The following is a 12,272-nucleotide window of genomic DNA, read 5'->3' as shown; positions in this document are numbered from 1 at the left end:
TTAATACAGAACACAATTTACGCTGTGGAAATAGTTCAAAGTCACCAATGCTGAAATTTGCTCAAACATTTTATGGTAATTAAGGAGGACCTAACTGTATTTGAAAATATTCATCCAGCTTTCTTTAAAGATCAAACTGATCTATTCTTAATCTTTCAAAGAGTGGAAAAGAGGTCTCTCCAGCTTTAATAATAAAAATAAAAATATAATGTAATACGGGTAATTCTCAACTTACAACCATTCATTTAGTGACCATTCAAAATTACAACTGCATTGAAAAAGTGACCTATGACCATTTTCACATATGACCATTGTAGTATCCCCATGGTCACATGAACAAAATTCAGACCCTTGGCAACTGGCATGTATTTATGATGGTTGCTGTGTCTCAGAGTCATATGATCACCTTTTGCTTCCTTCTAAGAAACAAAGTCACTGGGGAAGCCAGATTCACTTAACAACCATATTACTAACTTAGCAAACTGCAGTGATTCACTTAACAACTGTGGCAATAAAGTTTGCAAAATGGACAAAACTCACTTAACAACTGTCTTCCTTAGCAAATGATATTTTGGATTCAGTTGTGATTCTAAGTACATACACACACCCTAAGGAAACTGAACATCTCTCATTTCAAAGCACTGAAAAGTATTACTAAGACGGATTTAAAATGCAATGAAAAATGGAGACAAATGGGACAGTGCATTCTGAAGAAATATGAGTACTTAAAAAACCTGTATTATTCTGTTTCAAAATATCTATTTGTCCATCTCAGCTTGATCCACTAAAAATGTTGTTTTGTTTATCTTATTTCTATTATTCTTGTTGCTATCTGGCAAATATGTATGATGTGTTATCCATTTATTCTATTTGAACACATATAGAACTATCAAGCATAAATGTTTACAATTATGGCCCAGGCTATGTAATTTGTGATAAAACTGGTGCAAAGATTTCCCAGATAAAATGCAGTGATAAAGCATAAGGATATGCTCTTCATCTTCCACATCGTCTCTAGTATTCAAATATATGGGGAACATACGGGATGTAATCCACTGTCTCTACTGCCAAAGCAACCACACTACTTAACTGCTCCCAGGCATGGTGTGACATAAATTGAGGTGTTAATAAAAGTGTGGAGTTATTAAAGACCTTCTCACACATTTCAGAACAGTTTAAGCAATGATCATTACTTGTAGTTGAAGGATATGCCATTGCGTGTCATGTATAACATGAATTGTGCATTTTTGTTTTAGCTCACAGCTGTAAGCAGCCCGAATCTCCAGCTCACACAAACGTTGCAGGAATGGATCTTCCATCCCTTGGTTATACCTTGATATATACATGCCAACCAGGATTCTTTCTAGCAGGAGGATCAGAACACAGAGTCTGTAGATCTGATGGTACATGGACAGGGAAGGTTCCTTTCTGTGAAGGTAATGTATTGCATATCTTTCCTCTTCCTTGGAAGAATTAATATTTCATAGTTGCCAATTCCTTTGTTTCTTTGTATTCACATTTTCTTCCAATATTAAGGATGTGGAAAATTCATTTTACCCTTTACCAAAATGAAGGCAGAGTTTATATACCTACCTGATATAAATGTTATTTATTTTACTTTTTTTACATAAAATACCTATCTACTCTTGTAATAAATGTGCTGTACTCAGGACAATGGACAACTAAAATGTGAATGGAATGGAATAGAGCAGGAATAGGAATAGGAATAGAATTCTTTATTGGCCAAGTGTGATTCAACACACAAGGAATTTGTCTCTGGTGCATAAGCTCTCAGTGTACATACAAGCAACAACTCATGATCATAATCATAAAATATAAAACATAAGATATAAACTTATGATAGTCATAGGATACCAAATAAGCAAACAATGTAAATCATAATAGGATACTAAATTTAAAAAATCAACATAAAGCATGATATATAAATAACAAAGTTATAATCATAGAAGCTAAGGAAATAGGTAATAAGAAAGATGAGAAGAATAATAGGTAATACAGCCATACTAGCTGGATTGCCATCCTAGACAGTGTTGTGGGAATTAGTTGTTTAGCAGAGTAATAGCATGGGGGAAAAGTCTGTCTTTGTATCTTGTTGTTTTGGCGTGCAATGCCCTATAGGATCATCTTGAGGGAAGAACTTGAAACAGTTTATATCCAAGATATGAGGGTTCTGTAGATATTTTCATAGCCCACTTTCTGGCTCATGAAGTATACAGGTCTTCAATGGAAGGCAGGCTGTTTGCAATTACTTTTTCTGCAGTCTTAACTATCAGTTGAAGTCTGTGTTTATCTTATTTAATTGCTGTGCCAAACCAGACAGTTATAGAGGTACAAATGACAGACTCAATAACTCCTTTGTAGAACTATACCAGTAGCTCTTTGGGCAGTCTGCTGGCGCAGGAAGAACATTCTTTATTGTGTTTTTTTGATGACATTTTTGATGTTAGGTGTCCATTTTAAGTCCTTAGATATTATATAACCTAGAAATTTGAAGGTCTCTATTATTGATACCGTGTTGTATAGCATTGTCAGAAGTGATAGAATATGAGGGCTTCTCCTAAAATATATTATTATCGCTACAGTTGATGTGTTCAGAACAAAAGTCTTTGGTCAAGGTAACTCTGGGTGGCATAAAAATTTAATAAATAAATAATCAACCCAACTTAGATTACACAGAACTCTTTTTTTGCATTTGAGAGGGACAAAGTGAAAAATAGTTTCATTCATTTAATTGAAATTATATTTCTATTTTACTTTTGAACTCAGCTTGTGCTTTTTGAATTTGGCTTGTTAATGTGCAATTATGTTTGAAAGTAAAAAAAAAATTGTTCTCTTTTTCCCATTCTGAAGGATTTTCAAGAGATGGTTGAACTGGCGCAGTTCAACCATCTCTTATTATCTTATCTTATTTTGAGGAAACTTAGCAAGCTGCTACAGCAACAAATTTTCCCACATTCTTCAGTATTTAAGGATTAGGCTTAGTACACTTTACTTAGGTCAGAGGGGACTACCAGTTCTAGGCTGCACAAATCCATGCAACCACCAGTTGACAGAAAATAGTTACAAAATCCGGTTTCTACTTGTTGTTATCTTGTGTGGTCTAGGTTTCTGAAATCTCCACCACTGCCCATGCTCCTTGATTTGACAATGACATTGTTGTTGTTAATTGCGAAGTCGTGTCCGACCCGTCGCGACCCCATGGACAATGTTCCTCCAGGTCTTCCTGACAATGACATAGAGAAGAAATAACTTAATCATGTTTTCCTTTGGGCTTGGCACACAGAAATAAGAAAGACTGTATACCCCACTCATGAGAGTTTTATCATTTTCTTTTCTTGTCATCTTTTTAAGATTGTTATTATTATCCTTTCCAGCTACCAGCTTTGTTTGGTATGTTTAATTCTGATTTTCAGAATTTCAATTCAGTTATGCACAAAGACACTTTGGAGGAAGTTGTGAAGACAAACTCCATGGGTGCTTTGTTCTTCATACATTAGTAAAGAGAAATATGAATCTGCTCCAGATTTTCAACATAACAGAAAAGGCATAAAAGGCTGTTATTTCCAAATGGAAAGGTCATGGGAGTCAAGGGGAAAGCAGTATATTCCTCTGTCTTCTTTTGTTGGTGATGAATAGATTTCACAGAAAAGTGACTTTGCTGGTGATATAAAGAATAAAAAAATATATCTTTCTCACCACAATCGAAAACATAACAGGGATAGCTGTGTTGGTCAGCCTTCAAACTGTGAAGTTTTTTTTTTTTTATCATATATCTATTTCTTTTCTAAAATATATATGAATATAGATGAATTTTCATACATGCTTACAATAATCTGATCTGAAGCATCCACTAATTTATTATGCATTAATATTAATATTTATTATTGGTTTGTTGTAGCATTGGGAACAACAACTTTAAATAAATATTTGAGTGAAACTATATTAAACACTTGGGCCTACCTACAGCCTTACTTCCTAGCAGTAGTTCTCCTTCTCTTTTCCCTTCCTCTTCCTCCTTCTCATCATCCTCCTTCTCTTCCTCCAACTCCCCCAATGCATGGAAATATATATAATCTAAACATTTCTTCCAGATTGGGATGCAATAGAAAGTTCACCAACTAACCTTGAAGGATCAAATCTGTGTGATTCTTTGGTCTTAATATGCTGCCCTATTAACAGCAAAATAAATAAATGAATAAAAGCTTTAATCAGATTTTCTTCCCCATCTACCCCTAGTCATCACAAACCAAAATTCAAGAAAGTCTTCCTAATGTTGGAAAACCAATCACATTGGTATTATGCAGAAACATTATTTGTGTGAAGTAGCATTTCTAGATATATGCAGCTTACAATTTTAACAAATCTGCAAATCTGTTCTTACCTAACTAGAATCATAGAAGCAGCCTGGACTTCCACACAGAGTTCGTGGGATTGATTCTTTTCACTTCAGGTAGACTTAACGTGAATCAGTTTAGTTTCACACACTTTAGCAAATGCAAACCATCTGAAGAACATTTTAGAATTATTATAACAGTATGTGGGAATCACCTTGGGAGACAAGGTGAAGAATCACAGACAAAGGAATGTACAGAGAAAAGGCAACTTAGCCCCCAGCAGGAGTATGGATAGGTCAAGTGATTCAGTAGGAACCCTCCACAGTTTTGTTTTTTTTTGAGCTTTGTAAAGTGGAAAGGAGAGGTTTGTACTTTCAGACTTGCAAGATTCTGTTAATATAACTTTACTATGGTTAAATTAGCTGCTCTAGCTGTGTTTCCTGGCTGATCTATCTTGTTAGACTAATCTGTATAATTTATTTTTATTTATTTAGCAAATTTCTACACTGCCCATCTCACCTGAATAACTGGTGATTTAGAAATAAAACATGCATGATTAAAAACAGTTAATGCATCAGGTTTCTCTACCAAATGGAATCTGAATAGCCTAAACTATATGAACAGATCCCAAAGGGAACAGGAGAAGATAGAACTTGCTAGTAAAATGTGCAATACTGCAAAAGAGTTGTGATACTTAGAAAGAGCAATGTAGATATAGCACTTTAAAAATTAAATTTTGATTTCATATACTATGAATGTAATAATGATTCATAACAATTATAATTTATAATTTTTATAACATTATAAAAGTTATAATTTTTGTAGGATCATTATTATAATACATTCTGTTAATTTGAATTCTTTGCATATGCAGTACAGAAAAATTTCAAACATCTTTGTGGTTTTAATTGCACTGATTTTTGTCTTTTGAGTATTTTACCGAATACCTTAACATTTAATAAATGTGTTTATTAAATGTTAAAAGGTTTATATGTCATAATGGTTTAATGTTATTGTGAATGAGTAGCCTGAATGTAAGCAATCTACATGTTCTTACTTTTATCAACAGCTGGTTCCAAAATATTGGTGAAAGATCCTAGACCTGCTTTGGGAACACCAAGCCCCAAATTAAATGGTAAGTACTTTTTATTCTAAGATTTTAAATAGTTCTCATTTAAAGACCACTCATTCAACAACTGTTCAAAGGTATGGTGGTGCTGAACAAGGAGCACATAAGATCAGTTCTCAAAGTTCTGGACATCCCAGCACACAGCCCCCCCACACTCATATGATTGTGATCTGGGCACTTGGTAACCAGCTTATGCTTATGCCAGTTTTACTGCCTCACAGTCAGGTGTTCTTTATTTGCAACTTTTCCTGCTGTTTCCCAAATGCAATGTCAATGGGGAAGCCAGAAGGTAAACTCACAAGTGGTTCCAATAAGTTTTTCACATTTTTCCACACCCTGCAGCAATCCTCGCCATGCCTGTGCTACATCTCACCAGCCACCTGTGTGCCCCCTCACCCAGCAGCACTCATTTACTTGCCTGCCAAACTGCTCATTAGCCATCAAGGACTTTCTTAACAACCCACTGTGAAGTGCCAGGATTTCCATCACTAAGTGATGCTGACATGTGATATCACACTTTATGACCACATTGTTTAGCAATGGAAATTCTACTTCCAATGACCATTATTAATGTAAGACAGCTTGTATTGTATCTAATAAGTTTTTAAAGTGCAATCAACAGTTTTATATATATAGTCACAAGGTATTTTACATATTCATAAAAGAATGCCAGTGTACCCAATCGTGTTTAGTTCCAAATGAGTGAGTAAACTTATTTTAGTTGTTGAAGCACTTTAATTATAAAATTAGCTTCGGAAGAGAGTAGGAAATATAATTCACTAAAAAGGATACAGTTTAGGGATAATTGCATAATTTCCCAGTGTGCAAATGCAGCAGTATAATCCAGAAAAATATCCATTTGGTTTCTGTTTTAACCAAAAAATAATCTGTTTTAATCTAGTGAGCTGAATAGCTTTGTATGGGTTATAAACTCATTTCTAAGATGTCTTAAAAAAAACCTAGTCCTTTCAAAAAATAATAAGCTCCACTGAAAACAGAGACTGTAGTATTTTGATGTTTTTCTTATGGTAAATCCAGAATTGATTTTTTGAGGTATTTTATATAATCATTTCTGACTGACAAGTGCCCCACACAATAAAATAAAGTGAAAATTGGGTTTTTAGAAGCTTCACATAATGGTTTATGTAAATGTAACTTTTGATTTCTTCTTACAGATCATTAATTCTTTTTTTCAGCCTGAATTCAAATAACATTTTACTATTTTCACCTACTTATATGAACTGATGCATAGTCTTACTATACATGTTTAGAGACCTAAGCATTGTGGAACACAGTTTTCTATCAGGTGCATTTTTATATATTTCTAGGATATGGGGCATGGCTTCTTAATATTATACATTTTAAGTAATTTTTTTTCTGGAACTATATTGTTGAAGCATGGAAAAACTGCACTTATCAGTCTTCTGCTAAAATGGAGCAATCAATGAAGAAAATATCTCCCTTTTCAAAGATGAACATACCTTTGGAGTACTTTCACATGTGGTAAACAATATCTATATATCTGTGTATATCCAATATGCATATGATTATAAATAAATGTTTATGTTATTTATTTGTACCCCATTGAAATGCCTCATTAGCTAAATATCCAACTGTAGATATAATCACATAATTTGTGAGTGCTTCATTAATGGGTTAATTTTGACTCAAATCTTTTGACATTGGAAAGAGTAAGCATTCAGACCACCACATTCTGAAAGCCAAGTCAAATTTGCTAATAGATTTTGTTTCCTTATGTTTTTCTTAGTGTTGGCTTAAATATAACCTAAAATCATTCTTAGTGATTAATTAAAATTAATCTTTTGTGCTTGCTATTTCATCTACTACTGTGCATTCATCAGTCTTGTCTATCTTGTTTATACATGTATTTGCAATTTTATACTTTCTTGCATATGTTCTGTTTTGATATATATTTTAATCATGTTTTCTTAGAAAATATATTTTCATTTTTCAACGACCATTTGCAATAATTTATATGTTATATACATGTATAAATTCAAAACTATTCATATTCCTGTCTGCACATTAACCTAGAAAATTATTTTGATCAATCTGTACTTAATTTCAAAATTCAAATTCCTAATAGATATGAGAAGGGACAATAGAGGAAAATATTTATAATTAATGGTTGAACTGAGGATTAACAGCAGAGACCTTAATGCAATGCCTGGAATCTATAGCACTTCCTTGTATGCAACCCAAAGTACGGATTTGATATTACCTTTGTCATTAAAAAAAAAAAAATAACCAGCTAGAGAACACACACAGAACCATCAACAAGGAATAAAATGTACTAGGGAAGAAGAAAACAACATACTACTCTTCCTGGATATCTTCATCAGCAGATGTAATGATGGCAAATTTATTGCAAAACTACTCACACCAAACAAGTGCTCCACTACAAAGCAACAATCCAAATTTCCACAAAAGAAACTGTGTAAGAACATAATTTAAATGAGCACAAACACTGTAGCAACCTTGAATATCAGAAAAAGGAAACACAACATCTACAGAACACCTTCCAATAAATGGCTACCCACACAACTTCATCAATAATAACCAAGTTCAGAGAGCACCAAGGATCCCAGAGATATGAGAAGTCATATCTAAGAATAAGTCTCTATGAACACATCATGTATTATTTTGGGATATAGTTCAATCTATATAACATGAAAGCTTATATATTTAATATTTTTGACAGTACTGAAAAATTCTCTTTTGATTATTTTTTAATAAGTCTTTCATATAAGTTGTATAATAATGGGATTTTTTTCCATTATTTCATGTTCTTTTCAAGGTAGGAGACCTTCTTCTTTGTGCCATTTTTTCAAGTATTTGTAGAATACTATCATATCCCCATTTGAGTATCCTTTCTTAAGGCTGAGCATGAAAGAAATTTCTGTAGTTCTCAAACTCATTTGTGTACAGTAAAAGAATAGGTGGACAATTCTTAGCAGATAAAGCTTAAATTAGTTTCATCCTAGGATTTTTCTCTATGCACTAAAGAAAACTTCAACTCTATATAAGGAACGGTTGCTAGAATTGGGTATGTCTAGTTTAACGAAGAGAAGGACAAGGGGGGACATGATAGCAGTGTTCCAATATCTCAGGGGCTGCCATAAAGAAGAGGGAATTAAGCTATTCTCCAAAGCACCTGAAGGCAGGACAAGAAGCAATGGGTGGAAACTAATCAAGGAGAGAAGCAAACTAGAACTAAGGAGAAACTTCCTGACAGTGAGAACAATTAATCAGTGGAACAGCTTGCATCCAGAAGCAGTAAATGCTCCAACACTGGAAGTTTTTAAGAAGAGACTGGACAGCCACTTGTCTGAAATGGTGTAGGGTTTCCTGCCCGAGCAGGGGGTTGGACTAGATGACCTCCAAGGTCCCTTCCAACTTTACTATTATTATTATTATTATTATTATTATTTATTGAGCAACTTTTGAACCTATTATCCATATACATAAATCACCCAATGAAATCATTGGAACCTTTAAGTACATAATATTGGCAAGATTATGATTCTTGCTTTGTTCTAATGAGGATTTGCTGTAGTTTTTGATATTGCTTATACATTTCAGTGTACAGTTGGCAATGTCAGTGTCATTCAGTTTGATGAATTACATACTTTTAAAGTTTAATGCAATGGTCTACCACTTAGCTAGCAATTTTGCTCCAAGTGTTGCTATTTAATAAGATTGGGCACTAAATATAGAAATAAACAGATACAGGAACTCAGAAGTAATGTTCTGGGCAAGTAGCTGGCATTGCTAATTGTTACATGAAGTTTTACTTCATGTCAGTATATTAATGTTAATATTTTTTTGTTCAGGTTAGCTAATCTGAATCAATCCCAAGACTATCGGGTAGGATATATAGCAAAAGGAAATGCAGCACGGATGAGATGATATTGTTTTTATGATATCGCTTTCCCTACACTGATCCTAAGCTTTGGAAGGCATTTCTTTGGGATTTGAATATTGTTCCCTTCATTGTATCATTAGGAAAGGAATCGAGGCACTTAATCAACCCTCTGTTAGTAATAACTTTATTTTTTTAATTAATGAATTGCTTTTCAATTGTTTGAAATTTAGTTAAGGTTGTTAGTCATTTTGACTACATCATGGACAGAAAGATGGGATATATATAGCATGATAATTGTAATAATCACAACAGCAACATCTAGGGCAACATCTATTTGAATAAGATACTTTGAAAAGGGTATTAATCTAAATAGAGCCCTTTTCTTCAAATTCTTAAAATAGCTAGGTCCTTTGCTAAACTCATGAAAAGCTGTTCTCAACTGGTATGCATGAGTGTGCAGGTCACAGTCATTTCATTTCACTGATGATTCCAGTGAAATGTAGTCTTATGTCTACATACCAATGCAAATTGTAGATAACCAGAGACGCTTTTGAAGCAAATATGTGAGTCTTCCAGAGGACATAATTTTCAAATACAAAAGCTTCATTTGTACAATGTTTCTGTTTCTAACTTCCACATATCAATAATCATTGTTGTCATTTCAGTTCTGGTTTTCACCCAAATAGCACATCAAATTTTTTTTTTAAAGTATGAAGAAGAAGAAACCAGGTCAGAATTAAAAGTTTCATAATTATAAGTTAGAAGTATTATCTTCTACTGAACTACAAATAGTCCTCAATTTACAACCGATCATTTAATGACCATTCGCAGTCACAACAACCTTGTGGAAAGTGTTTTATGGCCCAGAAAGCACTTTCAGACATTGCAAACCATCATGTCATCCTTCGCTTCAGTCACATGACCACATTTCGGGTGTTTGTATTTTACAATCTTTTAACAAGGACCTTCAATTATGTGATTGTCATTTGCAATCTTCTCTCCTGGTTTCCCAGAAAGTCAATGGGGAAGCCAGCAGGGAAGTTACGAGCTGGTGGGATGTTGGATTTAAAATCTGTTACCTATTGTTCCAAGGGATTTCTCCTCCACTCTGTGCAGAAAGGAATTCCTTCCATGTATTTGAGGAACAGAAGTCAAATCTGTGAAAATGCCAGTGAATGCCAGTGTTCTGAACTTTTTAGAACAATAGTGTTTACTTGTGTTTTAATGAATGCGATTGTTCCTGCCCCTTTGGAGGGGAAAACACTAGCAAACACCAGTGCTTCCATCTTCTGGGGGGAGGGGGATGCTAGTAAACACTAGCCATTCTGATCCTTCGGGAAGGATAGCCTTCCCTAGTGTTTTCACTAGATTTGAGATCTGTTCCTCCAATGTGGTGAGAGTTTTCCCTAGTGGGCACCATTGTTCTCATAATTACTATCATAATTGTTCTCTCTAGTGGGATGTGGACAGGGCCCTACTGGTGTTCTGCTTAATGGCCTGCACAGTTACTTAACAACTGCATCAGAGACCCAGGATTGCAGGCATTGAGCGAAGTGGTCACATGGAGTCTTGCTTAATGACTGCCTTGCTCAAAGGCCAAGATTTCAGGCTCAAATGTAGTCATAAGTGGAGGATTACTTGTAATGTGAACATAATTCTAACACATAAATTTAGAAAGAAAAAAAATAATTTCCTGAAGGAACTTGCATTATTATTATTTATTTTAGGTTGCATTTCAATTTTCCATCTCTGATAGAATCAGTAATTTTTCATTAATCCAGAAAAGGAGGTGGGAACATATAGATAAATAAATCCACAACATAATGCCACGACATGGACTTGCCACATCTTGAGATACAAAAATAATTATCTGTCTTTTGGAAAACAGTTATAAGTTGTTATTTCACCACATTTTCAGTGATCTAAAGCTCATGAAGGGCAGTACCTAGTGTTTCTATCCCCTGTATCTTTTGATACTAGTGATGTATGCAATGGATCCTATGTGAAGAGTTACTGAATTTCTACAATACTGAGAAATAATCAGGATGACTTTACTTTCAATTTCATATTTATGAAGCAAAGATATGTGTCAAATAGGTTTTGAATCAGAAGTGAGTCCCACTGAATCTTGTGAGGCCTTCTCCCCATGTCCAACTTACACTAATCTTGGACTGGTAGCATATCCTTGCTGTCTCAGGTCAAATATTTTGCCATTTCTTTCACAGCTGAGCAGATTATCTTCTGTCTCAGCTGCACTTCAAGAGAAAATGCAGGCAATACAGGTGGACAAGCCATTACAAATTTGGAACAGGTTGTTTCAACTATTCTGGAAATATTTTAAATCTGAAAAAACTACAACCTGAGCTCATATTACTTTTGAAATGAAATGAACAACTTGTTCCAGAGTCAGACAAGTGTTCCGAATTTGAGATATTTTGAACATGAAACATTTTGCATACTTCTACTGGAAATACAGTTTTGCATTTTTAATATTGGCAAGAATTCTTGTCTCATCTTGGCTCCTTGCTAATGCTTTCCCAGCAACTCAGCTGGTTATCGTGGTGTCTCAATATATTGATGTTCTTTTTAAACAGAACAGAGGATTTCCTGTGCCACAACTCTTTACAAAAACTGGCTTAAAAGTGTTGTGGTGAAAATAAATTCAAGTAGTGACAAAGATGGGGAGAGAAGTCTGTCGATGGGGATTTTTGCACTTCCCCATTGGTTAATTGGAATGAGTACTGGTTAGATTATGGAAGATGTATGGACAACAACAATGAAGATACTCCTGGCATACTACAAGCACTTTGTTATTATGCAGAAGGAGATGAGGCTTGTAGCCTCATGGAAGTCCCTTGGCTTGTTCAATAAACATGCATTCATACTTCCATTGTTACAATAA

The 12,272-nt window shown here is 34.4% G+C and overlaps 1 protein-coding gene across 1 annotated transcript in view; it reads left to right on the top strand.

The window, feature by feature from the left end:
• CSMD3 (CUB and Sushi multiple domains 3) overlaps positions 1-12,272 on the top strand; it is a 131,040-nt gene that overhangs the window by 98,415 nt on the left and 20,353 nt on the right. Inside the window, exons 31-32 of the mRNA XM_039354551.1 lie at positions 1,257-1,436; positions 5,425-5,490. Of these exons, the coding sequence (XP_039210485.1) occupies positions 1,257-1,436; positions 5,425-5,490 (246 nt within the window). The remainder of the gene's footprint in view (positions 1-1,256; positions 1,437-5,424; positions 5,491-12,272) is intronic.

Source organism: Crotalus tigris, unplaced genomic scaffold (genome assembly GCF_016545835.1).
Source record: "Crotalus tigris isolate CLP2741 ecotype Arizona unplaced genomic scaffold, ASM1654583v1 scf7180000018559.1332295, whole genome shotgun sequence".
Classification (NCBI taxonomy): domain Eukaryota; kingdom Metazoa; phylum Chordata; class Lepidosauria; order Squamata; family Viperidae; genus Crotalus; species Crotalus tigris.
Note: the sequence above shows the minus strand (reverse complement) of the source record. Positions and strands in the feature narration are given on the sequence as shown.